The sequence below is a fragment of the Amphibalanus amphitrite genome, unplaced genomic scaffold, assembly GCF_019059575.1.
Source record: "Amphibalanus amphitrite isolate SeventyFive unplaced genomic scaffold, NRLGWU_Aamphi_draft 000006F_arrow, whole genome shotgun sequence".
In the NCBI taxonomy this organism is placed as follows: Eukaryota; Metazoa; Arthropoda; class Thecostraca; order Balanomorpha; family Balanidae; genus Amphibalanus; species Amphibalanus amphitrite.
The window spans coordinates 1038258-1061152 of NW_024881502.1; the positions used below are offsets into that span (position 1 = coordinate 1038258).

Consider the following 22895-nt stretch of genomic DNA (forward strand, 5'->3'; position numbering starts at 1 on the left):
GTTCCGATTGGAGATGCGGTGACGGACCGAGTCGGCAGGGCTTAACATCAGACCCGTTCAGTCGATCCAATTACATGTATTTTCATTTCTAGGTGATCCAACTATTGGCACGGATATCAGCAATTGGCGTGCGAGGGTATCACAATGCCCCGGAGGAAACCCACATCACGGTGGCCGACAGCGATCACAAACACGTCATGGCTGGCGGCACCGGGTCGCCCCGTTTGACCTGCGCGCCCGCGCCGCTGTGGAAGTGGCCCCGCGACGTGCCGCCGCGCGGCGGTCGGACGAGCCCCGGCCACCCCGTGGAACTGCATACCATGTGGAGTACATGCTCGGCCAGCACACGCGCCGAGCCCGCGTACTGGAACCCGTTCATTTGGTACGTCGATAGTTACGACTGAAAAACAACGCAAACTTGCAGTCTGATCACACCTCGGAGCTTCTGATCACTCAAGACTGATTAATAAATACTTTTGTACGCTGTCATCACAGCACCCATTTAAAACTGACGCGGTCGCGCTGCAAGTTTCCGTCCATTCCCAGCGGTTGTTGAGCCATTTCGGCAGGACTACGTATACAGCGCGGTAAAATCCCCAGCCCTGCGTGGACCGGTGTCCCCCGGCCGACTGGGCTCGCCCTGCCCGGCCGGCCTCCCTGGTGTCGGCCCGCACACCTCTCCCCCGGCGGCGCGGGCCCCGCCCGCCTCCCCACCCATCGGCAGGGCACGACTAGACATAGCAGTGACGCCCTGGCTGCACGCCGCGCGCCAAAGCACCCCGCTCGGACACACGCACACACCACAGCGCCCGACCCACTCACACACACACGCCGTCAGCCGAGACGGCCGACGTCCGGCGGCAGCGGAGCCGGATAATACAGTCCCCCTACAGCGCGTCCGAGCCGGCTGGGTAATACTAGACGGCGCTCTCGGTGCCGCCTGACAGGAGCAGGACGCCGGCCGGCGGTCGGACCTCGAGCACCGGGCCGGCCGCCCGCCGGCCAGCTACTGGGACTTTTTCCCGTCCGAGTGGCCGTACGACGAGGCCCGACTGATTTTGGTCAGTCCGATCATCTTGTACATGCCGAAGAACACTGCAACAGGTCACACCAGTTAATAAAACAGAGAGCAGCGGCGCCATGCCGGCACAGAGCGTTTACTGACCCGTCCCCGTAACCCCATCCAACATATACAGAGCACACACCTGAGCTATTCAGCACACCAAACATTACCCCGTCCAACACATACAGAGCGCACACCTGAGCTATTCAGCACACCAAACATTACCCCGTCCAACATACACAGAGCACACACCTGAGCTATTCAGCACACCAAACATTACCCCGTCCAACACATACAGAGCGCACACCTGAGGATCAGCACACTAAACATTTCCCCGTCCAACACATACAGAGCGCACACCTGAGGATCAGCACACCAAACATTTCCCCGTCCAACATACACAGAGCACACACCTGAGCTATTCAGCACACCAAACATTACCCCGTCCAACACATACAGAGCGCACACCTGAGGATCAGCACACCAAACATTACCCCGTCCAACACATACAGAGCGCACACCTGAGTATCAGCACACTAAACATTACCCCGTCCGACATATACAGAGCACACACCTGAGGATCAGCACACCAAACATTACCCCGTCCGACATGTACAGAGCACACACCTGAGCTATTCAGCGAACCCAACATTACCCCGTCCAACATATACAGAGCACACACCTACGGATCAGCACACCAAACATTACCCGTCCGACACATACAGAGCACACACCTGAGATATTCAGCACACCAAACATTACCCCGTCCAACATATACTATACAGAGCACACACCTGAGCTATTCAGCACACTAAACATTACCCCGTCCGACATATACAGAGCACACACCTGAGGATCAGCACACCAAACATTACCCCGTCCGACATATACAGAGCGCACACCTGAGATATTCAGCACACCAAACATTACCCCGTCCAACATATACAGAGCACACACCTGAGTATCAGCACACTAAACATTACCCCGTCCGACATATACAGAGCACACACCTGAGGATCAGCACACCAAACATTACCCCGTCCGACATGTACAGAGCACACACCTGAGCTGTTCAGCGAAACCAACATTACCCCGTCCGACATATACAGAGCGCACACCTGAGATATTCAGCACACCAAACATTACCCCGTCCAACATATACTATACAGAGCACACACCTGAGCTATTCAGCACACTAAACATTACCCCGTCCGACATATACAGAGCACACACCTGAGGATCAGCACACCAAACATTACCCCGTCCGACATATACAGAGCGCACACCTGAGATATTCAGCACACTAAACATATACAGAGCACACATCTGAGCTATTCAGCACACCAAACATTACCCCGTCCAACATACACAGAGCACACATCTGCGATATTCTCAGCGCACCCAGCGGCTCCAGCAGACAGTCAGACACACAGTTCGAGACACAGACTGACGCCCGTCCACGGGCACTGACACCCATTGCGGCCGGTGTCGGTCACAGGGGGCACTGGCAGCGCGCCGCGCGAGAACCCAACACTTCCTCACCCGCTGGTCCGCAAAGGGTGTCCCAAAATTAATGGCACATCTTTCCTGCGTCCATTGCACGAAAATAACAATCATGAGAGGTGCGCTTTTCTTACATATGTAACCCACCGTCTCCCTGATACAGGCAAGCATACGATCCTGGACGCCAGACATTAACATGTCCAGCTTCTGTAGACTGATCTTGGACCAGGCAGATCGAACGCTCCTGGTCAGCGTGCCTTCAGGTTATCCTGGCGCCATTTTGTTCACCTCTTACAAGACGATCGCCATAAGATTTTCGATCGGCGACAGGTCATGGCTATTCCCCGGCCATTTGTCCTTCTCCCAGAATACTGGGAAGTGTGATCGACATCGATCCTGCGTCGTTCCAGCTCGATGAGCCGCGGCGCCGTCCTGCTGAAAGATGGCCCTGGACATGTTCAGCAGTAGTTTTAGGCGGCTTGGTGGGCTTCAGCTTTAGAGACAACCTCCGGCACCGATGAGTTGTCCACGTGGAGATTGGATGACTGTTTGCAATCAGCCTCCTTGCCAATTTCCTTGTGGATTGGCCCGTCTTAACCCTCGCCCTGGCAGGGCATTTTTCATAACACGGCCTGGCAGGGCCGGGGGCGTTGATGCGACCCTCCTCGCGATTGGCTCCTATGGCACCTAGAAACACCAAATTTGGTAGGTAGGTGGGCCCCCTGGAGTTCTCGCCCCTGTGCAAATTTGGTTGCTCTAGGTCAATATTTAGGGGGGATTTGGGGGGTACAAATGTAAAAATTTCGCTAAAAACAGGTCAAAAGCTTTTCGCTTATAACTTTTAAGATAGAGCAAAAAGAAAAGCACCAGTGAACTCAGCACGTCAAGGCGCGTCGAATGATATACTTAATTGTCTGCTTAAGCGTACTTAAAGTTTTTCTTAATTTTTAAGTAAACTTTAATTAACTAATTAAGTTCAAGTTAACCAAATTGCATCATATCGCATATCATTCGATTCGGCTGATCACCAGGAACACAACGACACCATTTTTTAAGCTCTAGCGTCATTATGTGCTACGTTATTGGCAAAAACGTCATTTGACCTCAGTTGACCTCATTTGACCTGACCCATGGATAAGTACACCAAACAAAGAAGCACCAAGTGACCTGCTGTTAATTACTATGGTTTCAAAGCACATAAGTGATGGAACGAAGCGGATATCTCCAGTATTTTCCGAATTTAGTATTTTCCCATAGGCTTAGCATTACGACGTAATGACCTCTAACTGACCTCAGGTCAGTGACCTCAAAAAAACGAACTGTATGTTATACAACTCGGTGAACTTAGCACATCCTGAAAGTTTGAAGGAAATCAGTCCAAAACTGTGAGTTGGACAGGTGCAAAAAGAAAATTGAAATTTGACCATGACCTTGTACCGGTTTTTCTGACCTGGTGACCTGACCCAAGGTCACCGGACTTGAAATTTTCAGGTCATATGTAAAAAGGTTGCCCCATAGGCTGTGCCAAATTTGGCGGAGCTGCGCGCCGCCGTTTTTACGCTAGCTTTGAAAAACCTTAGGGGGGTTGCATCAACCCCCCCTGCCAGGGCGAGGGTTAAGCACCGCGCTTCGCGATGACGATTTGCACTACCTGCCTGGCGGAAGTCTTCCTGCCGCGACCTAGCTTGTTCTCAGGCGTCTATCCGCTTCTGTTGCGTGACAACCAGCGCCAAATCGTGCAGGAACTCATGCCCAGTGCCTCGGTGACCTGGCCATGGGTCATGCCGCCGGCAACCATACCGACTGCCCCGCTGTGGGACGATTTGCTCAGCGGCTTTACCAACCTGGACACCTGGTACGCGCGCGCCAGGTACTGCCCCGGAAATGACCTCCGTACACCCCTTGACCTTTCAGGGTTACAAAAATTCGAAGGTCATGTGACTAGAATGGAATTAGTAAGGGGAAATTATATTGATGTTGCGCGTACGAGGCAAAATAAAGGCTGTTTGAGTGTTAGAGGGTATGACATTAATTTTGGGACACCCTGAAAATTGTAATTGTATTGTAAAACATCACCCAAACGGGCCACCATTCCCTGCCTGCCAACCCGGGCATGACCGTCCAGCGGCTCCTCTCCCACTCCCCTCCTCCCCCGCCCCCATTCGGCCCGTCCCACTCACCAACAGCCCCTCCCAATGCCATACACTCAGCTCGTCCCATGCACTCACAGCTCCCCCTCCCGTACTCGCAGCCCCGTACCGTCACGGCCCGTGTCCCCGTGCCGCAGCCCGCAGCCCGCTCACTCACGGGCGGCGATGATCAGCGCGCCGGAGGTGGCCTGCAGCGTGCTGCCGGACACCAGTAGCGCCAGCAGCGCGCGCACAATGGGACTCAGCACCAGCGCCGCCCAGCCGAGCGTGTTGACCAGCGAGAACCAGCGGCGCGCCACGGGCAGGCGCGGCAGCTCTGGCGCGGCCGACAGCCCGCTGTAGCTGCCCGTCTCCAGGTAGGAGGTGAGCATCTTATCCTGGGGGCGGCCGGAGCGGACCGTCAGACCGCGCGCCGGATCCACACTGAACGGTGGGCGCGCGACAGTCCACACGGGCTAGCGGGCAGCACAGTCACACCACTAGGGACAGTCGGCAGCACATTCACAGCAGTCTTACTACTGCAAACGGCAGCACAGTCACACTACTGCAGTCGGCAGTACAGTCACACTACTGCAGTCAGCAGCACAGTCACACCACTGGGGACAGTGGGCACTGGGCAGCACAGTCACACTACTGGGGACAGTGGGCAGTACAGTCACACCACTGGGGACAGTGGGCCTGGACAGCACAGCCACACTACTGGGGACAGTGGGCAGTTGGGCACCACAATCACACTACTGCAGTCGACAAGCACAGTCACACCACTGGGGACAGTGGGCAGCACAGTCACACTACTGCAGTCGGCAGCACGGTCACACTACTGCAGTCAGCAGCACAGTCACACCACTGGGGACAGTGGGCACTGGGCAGCACAGTCACACCACTGGGGACAGTGGGCAGTACAGTCACACCACTGGGGACAGTGGGCACTGGGCAGCACAGTCACACTACTGGGGACAGTCGACAGCACAGTCACACCGCTGGGGACAATCGACAGCACAGTCACACTACTGCAGTCGACAGCACAGTCACACCACTGGGGACAGCGGGCCTGGGCAGCACAGTCACACCACTGGGGACAGCGGGCCTGGGCAGCACAGTGGCACCACTCAATGCGCCCTGCGCGGCAGACGGCTAGCCTTGTTCCGGTAGAGCTGGTGCAGGAGCTCACCAGTCACCTTGTTCCGGTACCGGCTGCTGGTGCGGGAGCTCACCAGTCACCTTGTTCCGGTGTCGGCTGCTGGTGCGGGAGCTCACCTTGTTCCGGTAGAGCTGGTGCAGGAACTCGGCGGCCTCCTGTTCGTCCTCGGGCACCTCCGACATGGGGATGCGCTCCACGTACAGGTCGCCCACGATCTTCTTGCCCAGCATCATGTTGTAGAGCGTCGGCTGGGCATAGTTCTGCCTGCGCCGGCGGTGGCCACACGTCAGCGGGGCACGGACCGACCGGCCGGGGTAGCACGGCCGCCCCGAGCAGGCGCCGCGGCCACTCAACGGTACCCCGGTCAGCGGCGAAACACGGCACATCCGGCGACAGCCGAGGCCTGCTCAGACCGCTTCATTGACTGACCAGAACCAGCTCTGACCCGCAGCTGGCACATTGCGGATATATTTCGTACCACTGGGAGTAAAACATTACCTCAGCCTAGTGCATTCAGAGCGCATCGCGTTTAAACGGAGCGTGCGTACACACTTAGCCCCGACCTGCGCCGATGCGGCGCGCACAACTGTGCGTGCACTCACGTGTCGAAGGCCACCGTCACGTTGTAGACGGCGGCGAACTTGTCCCGCAGCCGCGACACCGAGTATGTGAAGCCCTTGGTGCGCGGCAGCAGCAGGTGGCGCAGCTCGGGCAGACCCTTGCGGCGGGCCACCTCCATGCTGGCCTCGTGTTTAGCCGCCGTGAAGCGGGTGCCCTCGCAGAAGATGAGCAGCTGCGCCGGCCGGCAGAGGCGAGCAACAAAGCTGGTCAGCACTACCAACGAGCGCCAACAGAGTAGTCCAATTTCAGTACCACACAAACCGCATCTTAGTATCAGCGGCCCGGCGTGTAACGCTTGCCAGAGGCTCCTATCAGCAGCTGCTGAGCCTATTGACCTGCAGTCTCTTTGGGTAGCCCCATCCCATCCCCTCTACCATACCCCCATACCTCATGTCTCTCTCCATACCCTGTAATTGGCTACTCTTGTGCAGCCAGGCGATCGTCGGACGGGCCACTCACCCAGACGGTACACCCACCCACACGGGCCACTAACCCAGACGGGCAACTCACCCAGACGGGACACCCACCCACACGGGACACTCACCCACCCAGAGTGGCCCCTCACCCAGACGGGACACCCACCCACACGGGCCACTAACCCAGACGGGAGACTAACCCACCCAGTCGGACGGGCCACTAACCCAGACGGACGGCCACTCACCCAGACGGGGTCCGGGTAGTCGGCCAGCACCGCCAGCTGCCGGTCAATGTGCTCCTTGTCCTCGTCCCACTTCCTGCGCAGGAAGATGATGCTGGAGAACACCCACGACCAGCCGATGATGGGCACGTAGCGCAGCATGTCCTTCACGTACACCTTTGCGCTCTGCCGGTCACAGCGGCACGGCCCGTCACGGGAGAGCCAACGGTCGGCCACAGCCGGGTGGCCGCTCAAAACGCAGCTACACCTACAAGGATTTGCTACAACGTTTGCTTGACCCTACAAAGGTCCAGCTAACAGGGTAATCAAACTGCAGTGTCAGGTCTCAGGAAGTCATGCTCGACTAAAGTAGCAGTCATGGCTGCGACATTGCCCTGTGGTGGGATGAAAAGTAGACAAAGTGACGCTAAACACCAAACCTCACATCTCACCCCAGTGTACCGAACCTGTCGGAGTGTGAGCTATAGTAATCTCACCCCGAGCCACCTGTCGAGTGTGAGCTATAGTAATCTCACCCCGAGCCACCTGTCGGAGTGTGGGCTATAGTAATCTCACCCCGAGCCACCTGTCGGAGTGTGAGCTATAGTAATCTCGCCCCAGTGTGCCGCACCTGTCGGAGTGTGGGCTATAGTAATCTCACCCCGAGCGTGCCGCACCTGTCGGAGTGTGGGCTATAGTAATCTCAGCCCAGTGTACCGCAGTAATCTCAGCCCAGTGTACCGCAGTAATCTCACCCTATAGTAATCTCACCCCAGTGTGCCGCACCTGTCGGATTGTGAGCTATAGTAATCTCACCCCAGTGTGTCGCACCTGTCGGAGTGTGAGCTATAGTAATCTCACCCCGAGCGTGCCGCACCTGTCGGAGTGTGGGCTATAGTAATCTCACCCCAGTGTGCCGCACCTGTCGGAGTGTGAGCTATAGTAATCTCACCCCGAGCCACCTGTCGAGTGTGAGCTATAGTAATCTCGCCCCAGTGTGCCGCACCTGTCGGAGTGTGGGCTATAGTAATCTCACCCCAGTGTACCGCACCTGTCGGAGTGTGAGCTATAGTAATCTCAGCCCAGTGTACCGCAGTAATCTCAGCCCAGTGTACCGCAGTAATCTCACCCTATAGTAATCTCACCCCAGTGTACCGCACCTGTCGGAGTGTGAGCTATAGTAATCTCAGCCCAGTGTACCGCAGTAATCTCAGCCCAGTGTACCGCAGTAATCTCACCCTATAGTAATCTCACCCCAGTGTGCCGCACCTGTCGGAGTGTGGGCTATAGTAATCTCACCCCAATGTACCGCAGTAATCTCAGCCCAGTGTACCGCAGTAATCTCACCCTATAGTAATCTCACCCCAGTGTGCCGCACCTGTCGGAGTGTGAGCTATAGTAATCTCAGCCCAGTGTACCGCAGTAATCTCAGCCCAGTGTACCGCAGTAATCTCACCCTATAGTAATCTCACCCCAGTGTACCGCACCTGTCGGAGTGTGAGCTATAGTAATCTCAGCCCAGTGTACCGCAGTAATCTCAGCCCAGTGTACCGCAGTAATCTCAGCCTATAGTAATCTCACCCCAGTGTACCGAACCTGTCGGAGTGTGGGCTATAGTAATCTCGCCCCAGTGTGCCGCACCTGTCGGATTGTGAGCTATAGTAATCTCACCCCAGTGTGCCGCACCTGTCGGAGTGTAAGCTATAGTAATCTCAGCCCAGTGTACCGCAGTAATCTCAGCCCAGTGTACCGCAGTAATCTCACCCTATAGTAATCTCACCCCAGTGTGCCGCACCTGTCGGAGTGTGAGCTATAGTAATCTCACCCCGAGTGTGCCGCACCGGTCCGCCATCAGCCAGCCCATCAGCCAGTCCACTTCATAAGTGTGGTTCATGACGAGCAGAACGTGCTCCTTGCCGAAGAACTGCGCGTCCTTGGGGTCGACATAGCAGCGGCTGTCCGACTCGGACCACCATTCTGCCAGGAACACCAGCTCTGCGCACAGAACAGGGGACCAGGTCCGTCCGTCACAACGCAGGAGTCCAGGTGTCCGTCCGTCACAACGCAGGAGACCTGGTCAGTCCGTCCGTCACAACGCAGGAGACCTGGTCAGTCCGTCACAACGCAGGAGTCCAGGTGTCCGTCCGTCACAACGCAGGAGACCAGGTCCGTCCGTCACAACGCAGGAGACCAGGTCCGTCCGTCACAACGCAGGAGACCAGGTCCGTCCGTCACAACGCAGGAGACCAGGTCCGTCCGTCACAACGCAGGAGACCTGGTCCGTCCGTCACAACGCAGGAGACCAGGTCCGTCCGTCACAACGCAGGAGACCAGGTCCGTCCGTCACAACGCAGGAGACCAGGTCCGTCCGTCACAACGCAGGAGACCAGGTCCGTCCGTCACAACGCAGGAGACCAGGTCCGTCCGTCACAACGCAGGAGACCAGGTCCGTCCGTCACAACGCAGGAGACCAGGTCCGTCCGTCACAACGCAGGAGACCAGGTCCGTCCGTCACAACGCAGGAGACCAGGTCCGTCCGTCACAACGCAGGAGACCAGGTGTCCGTCCGTCACAACGCAGGAGGCCAGGTCCGTCCGTCACAACGCAGGAGACCAGGTCCGTCCGTCACAACGCAGGAGACCAGGTGTCCGTCCGTCACAACGCAGGAGACCAGGTGTCCGTCCGTCACAACGCAGGAGACCAGGTGTCCGTCCGTCACAAACCTTCGGCTGTAACACAGCATTAGAGGGTGACTGACTGCGACAAAATACAGTAAAACGGCCAAAACGGCCGACGGTGCAAAAGTCCCAATGACAGGATGTTAGGGACAGCCTGTCCAGATATCTACATATGTGTTGCAAATTGTCTTAGGCTCGAACAGTGAGATCACACCTGAAAAGTGACAGGGAATTTAAAATGGCCATCCCACCTTACAATTAGTTTTGAGTTGAGATAGCCAAATTGGGGTCCCTGGCTTCCACTTATCGGTTTGGACACTCACAACATCGAGAATCGATATTTAATTTCAAACTTGCAGTTTTCAGATTCTAAGGGGCTAATGCATTTGAATACCCCTGAGAATTTGTGACGTCGGCGCAGGTCTAACGATTTTTCACTTTATACTAAAACCATTAGCGTCGCCACGGGGGGGGGGAAGCGGGGCAGCTTGCCCCCCCCCCCAACCTCGGACCGGGCACCCTCGGCCTCTGAGATAGATACAGATCCGATGAGATTTTGGAGTCAGGAAAAATGGGGGGTACCTTTCCGGGAATGCCTGTGAGGTCAGACTCGGTTGGAACGTGCAGTTCAAACCAGAGTCGGAGTCGCAGTCGCCAAAATCTTCAAGACTCCGACTCCAGACTCGGAAATGTCAATGCTGCGATTCATTCCCAGTTCCTAGTTAAGTTTGTTCTTTACAGGCACGTAGCTAGGATCTGGCCAAGGGAGGGGCAGAGGAATCCCGGACGGGGCCTCCTTTCTACAGAGGGCCTCCTCCCTAAAGGGGCCTCCTCTCTACAGAGGGTCTCATGCGTATATAATTACATACAACATAATGCATTCACTTTTGTTCAGTTTTTATATGGCCAGCGCGCTGGTATGTTTCTTACCGCTGCAGCGGTAAGAAACATACGCATATCACAACTCACCGAGTGGCATGGTAACTGGCAAAAAAAAAAAAAACTCGGGCGCCGCCGGCGGCCGGACCGCAGCAGGAGGGGGAGGATCTGCGAGGAATGGGTGGATGACGGTCAGAGTAACACTTGGTGTATTATCATATATCGTTTAAGCGCTTAAAGGGACTATCCCACCTTCTAAAATGTTGTTAAAACCAGTTAAATTGTGCCCGACTTTATAGATTGGATGACCAGGAACACGGTTCTGGCATTTATTTTTCATTAAACATCTTAGGCTTCCCATATTCCAAACACAAACTTTCAAATATGTGACGTCACAGCCCAAAATTACCTCCTTCCCCAGGCCACATTACTGTCATAAAGCTGATTCTTTTTACTCTGTAGGCACCACAACAAAGTTCAGACCAAGTTTTAAGCGATTTTTCAACGAACAAACCCATTTAAATCAGAATGACTAAACGAGGTGACGTCACACTAACGGTCGCTCCATGTTGAAGATAGGGCCTTGTACAAGGCCCATTTTCAAATGAAGGGAACGAATTTCTTCAACACCAAGAGGCCGCGGGGGTTGCAACCTAGATAGATAGTGGTTTCTGAACCTCGCCGCAAACTTGGCTATCTCAACTCAAACCCCATGTTAAAGGTGGGATAGTCCCTTTAACCGTATTCCGGGCGGGCTCTGAAAGACTCTGTATCAGGCGGGGGCCTTTTTGGCTCCCCGTCAGAACTCGAAAACCACGAATCGTAGCGACAAACGGCAACGGCGTTTGATAGTTCGTTGAACGACTTACAACTTTTGTAAACAACTTGTTTTGGGTCAGGTCAATGTTAGCCGTTTTCACGACGGGCTATGGCCGGCGAGCCAGTCGCTGCGTCTCGTAACGGCGCACACGCTCGTTTTCTCCGCGAGGCTCTAGCTCAATTAGGGGCGAAATGGCGGGGGATGGTCATTCCCCGCCCCCTCGGCCGGTAGGTACGTTAACGTATGTAGAAAACAACTAGCCATTAGGTCCGGCGAGGGTTTAAATTGGGTATCATCAGCTTCCTATCGTCATAGGCAACACACTTTTTGCCGTGAAGCTCTAGCTCGAATAGGGGCTGAACGGCTGCGGGGTCTGCTGCCCCCCCCCCCCTCCCATGGATGTCAGCGCTTTAAAAACGGCATTACTGGAGAGATTAAACATGTCCTGTCTAAATGCTGATGACAACTAAGTAGCAAAGTGAAGTGTCAATACTAAAAAGCAATGTCATTACTACCACATGAAAATGCAACAAATTGCAATGCAACGTTGCATAATAGTATACCTACCTCTTGAAGCATACGAAAGCACTAGTATCATACGTGGAAAAAAGCAACGTCGTTTTGCATGCACAAATTATAAAGCATATTAAACCAGTACTTACGAGAGCAAATGGAATAATGCAAATAGTAGTTAATTTTCTTGAAAAGTCGGTCACTGAATGGGTTGATTGTCACGTAGAGAATCAGCTGAATGAGGTTGATGCAGAGTCCTGAGAGAAAGAACGTGATTGCCAGACAGAGGTGCGCAAGTGGCAGTGTCTTCAGGCTGCTCCAGGTCCAGGCCATTGCTGAATGCACCCTGAAACACAGACGCAAAGTGATAGTGACAGGCAGCATATAGTGGTTTCATCTTAGTTCGGGACACTGGTATGGTGTGAAACAGCCTGTTTGTCCTGAACCTTGTGCATTAATTACCTGCAATATTGAGATTCAACAGACATTTTTTATAGAAAAAAATCATGTGAGCAAGAGGTTGTTGATTCTGCAGTTATGAAAATAACAATAAGTTACCTACCCGGCCAGGTCTGGTGTCTACTTTTTTAACCTGCGCCCGTGTGTGCCTCTCAGCCAACTTCATCATGGGTGTGTGTGTGTGGGGGGGGGGGGGGGTATTTGGTCGCACCAGGCTATCTTGAAAGCTTGAAAGTAAAAGAGCTCAAAAGACGCAGAAAATGCAAAACAAAGTTCACTATAAGATCTTTCAGAACCACACAGGGTCACTGGAGGTCAGAACCGCACAAGGTCACTGGAGGTCACTAAAAGTAAAGCTATCAGGAATTTTTAATCCCGATTTTGACAACTTTTCACAAATTGGAGCATAACTTGGGATGGGAACCAATACCTAAAGCAACAGTGCCACAGTGAAGCGCATTTGATAGCTTTGCAAAGCTCTTTTTTAGCATTAACCTCAGATTTGACCTAAGGTCAACAGTTTAGCCCCCAGAAGTCAAAAACTCAGAACTTGACTTTTTTTAGGAAAATGTTTTCAGTAAAAAAAAAAACTTTGGACACCATGCTCGTATTCTGTTATTTTACCGGCATCATGTTTCTCTCGTCAAAACGTGTCGAAAGAACTATAGGTTGACTTGAACACGTCAACCAAAAAACTCACCACGGGTCAAGGTCACATGAAAAGTCATGTTGCATGTCAGTCAATAATATTGTTGAGCTGGAAGCATCCATAGTGTTTTTAGTACTGTAACATGTCTCTATCCAAAGTTGTTCTCAAAAACTGCTGAAGACATTCCTTGACCTGATGACCTCAGGGGCATAAAAGGGGTCACATGTGCAGTTTTCTAATTCAGTGTGTCACGTTTATTCACCTACCTATGTACCGACTACCGATGATTTAAAGTGTATTCGTCCAAAAGAAGCAGTGTGAAATTTTTCCTTTTCAACCTGTGCTGATTGTTATGATTGTTTACTGCAAGTGTTATACGTCATGTTTGGTGTTAGTGTTGGGCCATTTCTGTTTGTGTTGCTGATAGTTTGTTTTCATCCTGTGTTGCAGGTATGCTTGCAAGTTTGTGTTGAATAAAGCCTGAGAAGGGTCTCTCTCATTCATATTCACTACAATTTATTCAACACAAAATGGACAAATTTCTCAGACCAGACAAGTTCGGTACAGACCCAAATGATCAGATTACAGCAAAAGAGTGGATGCACTGGCAGCGAACTTTTGAGAACTTCCTGGCTGAACTTGCGAAGAGCTCTGTGACCTCACAAGAAGACAAGCTGAACCTTTTGGTCAATGATGTGGCTCCATCAGTATATGAACACATTGCAGAGTGCACCTCATATACAGTTGCTATAACTATACTCAGTGGTCTATACATCAGCCAAAAAATGAGATTTTGCGAGACATGTCCTAGCATGCAGACGACAGAATCCTGGCAAATCTCTGGATAAGTATTTGCAAGCTCTGAAGCTCCTAGCGAAAGACTGTGACTTTAAAGCAGTATCAGCAGATGACTATCGGGATGACTACATAAGAGACGCATTCATCAATGGTCTATCATCACCTCAGATCCGTCAACGCCTGCTCGAGAACAGATCTCTGGACCTCCAGACAGCGTACGAGAAAGCTCAGACACTCGAGATGACACAGAAACACTCTGAGTCATTCAGCCAAGCTACTGCTGCCGTCAGTGCGGCTACAGTCACCCAGCTAACTGCCGCGCAAGCTGCTTCGGCACCTGTACCGGCTGACGGGGAAGGTCCAGCGTCAAGTGAAGCACCTCTTCTAGCGGCAGCTGGAGGCTACGGAAACGTGAAGTGCTTCGTGAAGAAGCTTTATTCAGCCGGCACCCTCGGCACAAGTGTCCAGCTCGTGACTCGGTGTGCGCCAACTGAGGAAAAGGTCATTATGCCAAAGTGTGCAGATCTCCGACTCAGCAGCAATGCCCAAAGCCCACTTCTGCAGCAATGGCCACATTCGCCTCTGTGAGTGCTGCATCTCCTCACTGCTTGAAGAGGGCAGTTTGCCCTGTCAAGATCAATGGATGTAATGCACATGTCCTGTGGACACAGGAAGTTCTGAGAGCTTCGTGAACAGCGAGGTGGTGCACAGGCACAAGTGGAAACTACTGCGTCCTAACGGGTGCAGTGAAGTCTCAATGGCCGCCACATCACTCACCTCCAAGGTGCTCGGCATCTGCAAGGTGCGCATTGAACTCTCGAATGGAGAAGTCCACGAAGACGTCTCACTGCTAGTGATCGAAGATCTGTGCAGCGATGTCATACTGGGCCATAACTCATTGAAGCGACACTCAGCCGTCGAGATCCCTTTCGGCGGGACCCAGTCTCCGCTTACAGCCTGCGGGCGCACTTGAGCCGCTGTCCCAGCCCCTGCACTGTTTGCAAGCCTGACGGAAGACTGTAAACCTATCGCTGTGCGGTCACGGCACCACTCCCAAGCAGACAAGAAATTCATCAGTTCTGAAGTATCGAGACTTCTACGTGAAGAGGTTATCGAGCCCAGCAATTCCCCATGGCGGGCTCAGATCCTGGTGACTTCGAACGAAAACCAAAAAAAAGAGAATGGTCATAGACTACTCACAAACCATAAATCGGTACACTCTTCTAGACGCCTACCCCCTGCCGCGCATCGACGAGATGGTCGGACAAGTGGCACAGTACAAAATATTCAGCACGCTGGACCTGCGAAATGCTTACCATCAAGTGAGCATCCAGGAGAAAGAGAAGCCCTACATGGCTTTTGAAGCTGACAACAAGCTGTATCAGTTCACTCGCATCCCGTTCGGTGTCACCAATGAAGTCGCCAGCTTCCAGAGGATAATGGATGACATCGTGGAGAAGGAAACACTGAAGGACAACTTCGTCTACTTGGACAACGTGACGGTCTGCGGACACTCTCAAGAGGAGCATGATGAGAATCTGAGGAAAGTCATGGATGCTGTGAAGAAATACGGCCTCACGCTGAACACGGACAAGTGCGTCTTCTCCAGCAAGACGGTGAATCTACTCGGCTACCTGATCGAAGAAGGAACACTGAAGCCGGATCCTGAGCGACTCCGTCCGTTCCTTGACCTTCCTGAGCCACACGACACAACCTCCCTGAAGAGGATAACCAGCATGTTCGCCCATTATTCTCGGTGGATATCCAGCTTCTCGGAGAAGATCCGCCCCCTGAGCCAAACGACCTCTTTCCTTCTGTCTCCACAGGCCAAGAAGGCTTTCGCTAGCCTAAAGGACGAAGTTGCCAAGACTGCGATCGGGGCTGTTGATCCCGCTGAGCCGTTCACGGTGGAGACAGACGCTTCTGAACACGCCATAGCTGCTACCCTGAGTCAAGCGGGACGTCCTGTAGCGTTCTTCTCCCGGACTTTCTCGCCCTGTGAGCAAAGGCATTCAGCGGTCGAGAAGGAGGCCTACGCTATAGTGGAATCAGTTCGTCACTGGAGGCGTTACCTGTTGGGGCGACAGTTCCGGTTGGCGACCGATCAAAAATATGTTTTATTATGTTTGACAGCCTGCAAGAACGAAAATCAAGAACGAAAAGATCGGCCGCTGGAGGCTGGAACTGTCTTGTTTCCACTATGACATAGTGTACCGACCGGGAGCAGAAAACGTAGCTGCAGATGCTCTGTCAAGGGTGTGTGGCTCAATGTCTGTAGAAGACGGACTGCGAAAGCTGCACGAAGATCTCTGCCATCCAGGAGTCACTCGGAAGCTTCATTTCGTTAGGAGCAAGAATCTGGCACATTCCGTGGAAGACATCAGGAAGATGACTTCATCATGCACTACCTGTGCGGAATTGAAGCCCAGATTTCACAACCGGGCGCCGAACCATCTAGTCAGAGCCACTCGGCCCTTCGAGAGGCTGAGTATGGATTTCAAGGGGCCACTCCCTTCATAAACCAAAAACAACTATCTGCTTACTATCGTGGATGAATTTTCGCGATTTCCATACGCTTTCTCGTGCTCAGACATGACAGCATCAACTATCATCAAGTGCTTATGCTAGTTGTTTGCCATTTTCGGAATGCCGTCATACATTCACTCTGATCGTGGATCATCTTTCATGTCCGAAGAACTCAGGCGGTTCCTGCAGGAGCGAGGGATCGCTGTGAGCAGAACGACACCGTACAACCCGCAAAGGAACGACCAGGAGGAACGGTATAACGGGATCATCTGGCGGACTGTCTCGCTCGCGCTGAGGACTCGAGGCGCATCACCAGATGAGTGGGAGTCTGTCCTGCCTGATGCTCTCCTGGCACCGGCTGGTGACGCATCCCAGGCTGAGCAGTGTTCAACGGAACGGCTTGCCGTCGACGAACGTGTCGCTGACTTCACAATCTCAACTGGACGAGCGGCTCCGGACGATCCTCCGGTGACACCTCTGGACTCGTCGTCTCCTCAGGAGCAGCCGCCGGGGTCCTGTGTCGACCGGTTCCACCGTCATCCCGTTGAGGAATGTGGTGGGCGAGTTCCGAGATGTGAAACCGGTGAACGTGACGCTGCGCCCTGTCCGCAGCCAGCTCGTCGATCTGGCCGGACCAGGCATCCTCCCACTTATATGCGTGATTACTCTGTGTAGCTGTTGTAAGTCGACGTACTGCAATGAGACGTGGATTTATGTTTGTTTGTTGACTTCCTTCCCTGTACAACAGCGGGTGGGGAGAATGTTATGATTGTTTGTTGCAAGTGTTATGCGTCGTGTTTGGTGTTAGTGTTGGGCCACGTCTGTTTGTGTTGCTGATGGTTTGTTTTCGTCCTGTGTTGCAGGTATGCTTGCAAGTTTGTGTTGAATAAAGCCTGAGAAGGGTCTCTCTCATTCATATTTACCACACTGATTAAAGGAAAAGGGCCACCTTTAACATGGGGATTGAAACTGAGATAGCCATCTTGTAGCCCGTGTCCGAAAACCTGACTGTCTTCCTCCTTACGGCCGATTTCGGCCTCCATTCGTAGTTATCGGCAATTTTAAAAGAAAATACGCCAGGAATGCGTCCTTATCCCAGGAATCCGTTCTTATCCGACAATACAGCCACCCGCGGCGAGGCTTTGGTTTTTTACCAATCAGCTCCAACCAGCTCAGCTTTAACCAATCAGCTTATCGGACACAATCCGACGAGTCTGTCTTCTGAACGCTGATTGGCTTGAGTGTGACGTCATCGCTATGCCATCATACAGTAGGTGCCGTAGAGAGTATCAACATAGTACCAATATGTTAAATAGTTTTAAATACTTTTTCGCGAATTGTGCACTTCTGGCACTAGTTTTAAAAAGAAAATGAAAAATAATAATGTCAAAATGAAAAACAACGATATCTTCATATTTCACGAAGGTGGCCCTTTTCCTTTAAAGCGCTTTGGTGTTTCTAGCAGTGGAAGATGAAAAATCACAGTGGTTTGACTGCAGACAGATGAAAACCATGAAGTTCCCAAATGATACATTTACACCAAATGTACCTATAGAAAGAGGAGCTGGAAGGAACCACCCATTGCCCAATGAAAACAAAACTCACCTTAATATTCAATATCTTCAACTGACATGAAATTAAAGGGAATAGTTCACTTTCCTGAAATTAGCTTTTGCATTAAATTTATTATTTTTATGTTCAAAATGATCAGCATAGAAAATCAAACATTTTTTGTAAAAAATGTTATTTTAAGAAAATGTTATTTTCTATATTTTCATATAGGAAGAATTACACTATATATAAAATATTGCTAGATGCTGTAGCTTATTACGCGTTGACCAATCATATTGCGTAGTAAAACCCTATTGGCTGTAAGCAGCATGCTGATTGACTCACGATGACGTGGCTGCATTCCTCAGCATGAGTCAGCAAGGCACACATTCCTCTGCAAGGCACTCTTTTTGGAACAAGAAATGGAAAATCTTCGTCTAAGGTGATCATTAAGCCGTAAAGACTGCTGTTTCAGTTCAAAACCCCATGTTAAGTTAACTATTTCCTTAAATTTGTCGAAAATTTCCAATGGAGCCATAGCATTTTCCAAGAGTAATTTGTGGCTGTCTCTTTGTGGGACACAACTTTGAGCGAACATTTCATGACAAATTACTTTTATCTTTTTTTACTATTGTAGCCCATGAACGTGTTTACTGAAAGCTATATATTCTGAACTAGCTGCATTAAGTATTGTCAGCAATACAGATTTTTGCAAGTAGTACGTATCGTTCAATTTCCAGCACATCATTCACAATAAAACTACCTACCTTCAATAATGTATGCACATCAAGTGGTGGCCTTATATATAGCGCCCTGATCAAGTTCAAGTTAGAATCTTACGGCCAAGCTTACGGCCAGGATCATAGCCTTGGTCAGGTTGAGAGACCGCAGCCGCAATAATAAAGTAAGTGCCGTGTTCGTCACTAATGCGCCATCCAGAGAGGATTAAGGCTACTAAAGTTTTTTTTTGTGTGATGCGTTATAGAGTTCAGTGGTGTGATGCGTATGTACAAACAGTGGTGTGATGGCATCCTGACATCCATCGCTAAAATGCCATCTGACATATGATTTTCTTTGCATTGTTTCTCAATAGGTGTCTAACGCAGAAAAATCAGATCTGATATTGTAAAAATATTCTCAAATAGCCAATATGATTTATCGAACCCGCGCCGGGCCGGTGCTCCGCGACTTCTGCGCCGGGCCGGGCCGGGGGGGGGAGGGGTGTCTGAACACCCTCCCCCCGTCTAACTCGGCTCCTGGGATACGTAGCGGCTGCGACACGCGGTAGGCGCCAAGCGGCATTCGAAAGAGCGCCAAAAATAAGGACGAAAACAATGAGGTACCGTAAAGTGGGGCTATTTGAAACGGATTTTACAGTTTTTGGCCTCTCCCTATAAGACGGTTCATATTTCTTATAGCATGTAAATTGCAAAAATGTACCTAGTTCTCTGTGAGCTCTTTCATAAAGGTGTATTTTGGTTCAGCTACTAATAATGATTAAGGTTATTTTTTATGTTAAAGCCTGTCTCAAATAGCCCCATAGGGTGGGGCTATTTGAGACAGTTTTAGTTGCAAGGAAATTAAAAAAAATCGGTCACGCTAGAGATAATTTTTTAAACGCCATGCATTTGGAAATTGAATTTTGATCATTTTGGCAAAAATTATTTTTTTCAAAGACTGTTATATGACCTTTATATTCAATCTTTTCCTTTTTCGTAGGACACTTAATTTCGGTAGGGTATAAAATTGCATCACTATAAGCTAAGGCTATCATAATATGATGTGACCCATAGCTTTCAAACTGACAGGATGATCATCAAGGACTATTTTAACCCGCGCCCTGCTGGGGGGGGGGTGTTTGAACACCCCCCCTTGTGGTTTTTCGCGAATATCTCAAAAACGGCGGCGCGGAGCGCCGCCGTTTTTGGTATACCTTATCATACATCAATTCTACACATGTTGTGAAAATTTCAGACCAAGGTCATTCAAGGTCAGGTCACCAGGTCACTTGAAGTGACCTCACCTCATAAAAAGTTTCAATGTCTGTCATAGCTACACCGAGTGACCGATCGCTTTGAAACTTTCAGCGATTGATAAGAGTAACAGTATCTATAAAATGTATATCTCGGAATTTTGATATCGGTGACCTAAGGTCAGGTCAATTTTGCGACCTCCCCATTATAAGTCAATGGGAGAAAATTGAAATGCGCCTCTTTTGGACGAAAGACATTATAAACACTCCCAAACACTGAATTACAAGTGGTTTAGTCACACTGAACATGAAAATGGTGTCCGTGACCCTTGTTTATGCCCTGAGGTCATCTTAGGTCACGAATTGTATCTAACAGTTTTTCGCAAATAACTTTTGATAGAGGCATGCTAGAGCGATGAAAACGCCTTAGATGTGTTCAGCTCGACGATACGGATCGACTGATATGCAATAGGGTAGACCGGGGCAAGTCGCCCCGCCGAGGTAAAACGCCTCACCGATGTTTCTCGGAACTGGCAGGGTTCTGGGGAAACATCATCTCTTCTATAAAACGTGCACTATATGATCATTATATGAGCAGACTGGAAAGAAATTGTGATGACTCTTTCGGGAGATATAGCCAAAAATGTGTTTTTGGAGTGATGTTTATGTTTTGTTGTCAGATTATGAATCATGGCGTTCTTTTATGGTCCACATTAGGTTAACGACTTTAATGTATTTTGAACAACTATTGTCTAACGCTTATCATGCCGGGTTGGTTCGTGTTAAATTATGTCTTACTGGAGTGCAAGGCGTTGTTCTCTGACCGAACTACGTGATGGGGTAAAACGCCCCAGTAGGTCGCGGGGCAAAAAGCCCCTGGGGCGTTTTACCTCTTGTGTTGTTGGGGCTACCCACTTTCTAATGTTCGGTAGCTGGCGAACAGTAAGTTTCTGTGCCTTTATGTGTATTTTTCTCAGCAACTGGATGGCAAAGGAAGTATTTTGTTAACATTTGCATTGCAATAATTTATTATTTGGTCTTATGAGGTAGGTGAAAAACCTGCTCATACAACAGTGTCATATGCTGAGCACCTGACAGGATGGAATGTGCTAACTTCAGTGCCGTGCCTCCAGAGGTCTAACGGACCTCTCACATAAGATTTAGCCAACTACCATGTTACATCTTTAATCTAAGGTATGGGGCTACTTGCCCCAGGCCGTGGGGCGTTTTGCCCTGGGGTTGGGGCAAAATGCCCCATTTGCAGTTGCTTCACAAATCACTTCCTAGCTTGGAGTCCGATCATAAGTGAATGAATTTGAGGGGTGCAATTTAAAGTAAAATGTCCAAAGAACGCATTGAGCACAAATTTGGCCTTTCAGGTGATGTGGGACAAAATTTATGTAGCAAAATAAATTATCTGGGGCGTCTTGCCCCAGGCTACCCTATGACCCTTTCCGGTCAGGTCATGACCTTGACCTGAGGTCAAATTTTCAAGTTGACCTTTCAAGGTCAAGTTATAGTTCATTCGATGCGTCTTGACGAGAGGAACACGATGCCGGTAAAAGTAAGCTCGTACAAGGCTTGGGTCAAAAGTTATTGCCGAAAAACTGTTTCCGAAAAAATCGGCTATTTTTGCAGTTTTTGCCCCCTGCAGGCAAAACCGTTGACGTTAGGTCAAATCTGAGAGAATTACTCAGAAAGGGCGTTAATAGGGCTATCGAATGCGCTTTTCCGCGGCGCTGTAGCTCTACTGGTTCCCGAGTTATGCGTTGGCTTCTTGGAAATTTTCGATATTCGACCTGGAAATCGGCGAAATTTTGCCTTCAATGACCTCTGGTGACCTGACCTTTGACCTGACCAAAAAATTGACCGAAGTGATTTCGTCATTATTTTTGACGCTCTTTCGAACGCCGCCTTCCGCGTATCGCTACGTGGCCCAGGAGCCGAGTTACAAGGGGGGGTGTTCAAACACCCCCCCCCCCCCAGCAGGGCGTGGAAATCCAGGACCCCCAGCCGGGCGCGGGTTAAAGTCATCGACAGTAAAATTTTGAAAGTAAGTTTTTGTATATAGCCCCGGTGACGTGAAAACAGATATACCGAAAGTCGGTGGGGCTATTTGAGACAGTCTCGCTACCTTATGAAGCACACTGTAATGAATCAAACAAGGCAAAAGGTTTCCCAAAACATTTGAGTGAATGGTCTGCATGATTGTTTGTTCCATTGTACATCTCCATGCGAAGAAATAACAGAAAAATGTTAAACGGTTTTGATTTTATGCCGATTTTCCTCGATCGCCGCATGCTGTATCAATTGTCCGGTTACTCTACCACATCAAGTACTTGGATAGGCTCACCTAACAGTACGTTCATGTGTTAACCCGCGCGGGGCTGGGGGGGTAAATTTTACCCCCCCTCGCGAATTTTTGCGATATCTCAAAAACGGCGGCGCGCAGCGCCGCCAAACTTTCAGTACCTTTTCTTACATCAATTTGACACGTTCCCTGAAAATTTGAGCGAAATCCGTCGGAAAATTTTTGAGAAATTGACGTTTTAGTGACGTCATGTTCGCCATTTTCGCCTCAAAAACGGCAAAAGTTCAAACGCCGCTAACATCTTCATTTTTAAAGGAATCAAGACGTAACAAAAAAGGTTATACGTAATTTTACTTTGTCTATCAAATGGCTATCTCGGTTTTTTGAAAATTTTGGATTTTGGCCTAAATTTTTTCAAAAAACTGACTTTATTGGAAAAATCATTATAAAATTCAAAATTTTGAGTCTATCGAAAAAAACCGGAATATATGTCAGAGAAGTGGTCTATGTGCACCTACATACCAAATTTTAGAAGAATCGGTTCAAAAATGTGGGAGTTATTCAAAATTTTATGACGTCACGACACACAAAATTTTTGAAAAATAACTTTTTTGGAAGTTCTAG

General features: G+C 50.4%; 1 protein-coding gene across 6 annotated transcripts in view; it reads right to left on the reverse strand.

Moving 5' to 3' along the window:
* Positions 1-60: 60 nt before the first annotated feature.
* The window catches only part of LOC122377605 (1-acyl-sn-glycerol-3-phosphate acyltransferase delta-like), a 39188-nt gene continuing 16353 nt past the window's right edge, over positions 61-22895 (reverse strand). For 2 of the 6 annotated variants that reach the window (XM_043357858.1, XM_043357831.1), the window contains exons 2-8: positions 12155-12351; positions 8941-9110; positions 7140-7301; positions 6460-6650; positions 5974-6121; positions 4874-5093; positions 61-1095 (exon numbers count right to left, since the gene is read on the reverse strand). In XM_043357858.1, coding sequence (XP_043213793.1) covers positions 1007-1095; positions 4874-5093; positions 5974-6121; positions 6460-6650; positions 7140-7301; positions 8941-9110; positions 12155-12338 — 1164 coding nt within the window. In that variant the 5' untranslated portion in view covers positions 12339-12351 and the 3' untranslated portion in view covers positions 61-1006. Of the gene's footprint in view, positions 1096-4873; positions 5094-5973; positions 6122-6459; positions 6651-7139; positions 7302-8940; positions 9111-12154; positions 12352-18042; positions 18062-18755; positions 18871-22895 lie in introns of those variants that run through there. The other 4 variants (XM_043357841.1, XM_043357852.1, XM_043357877.1 and 1 more) reach the window with 4 other exon arrangements.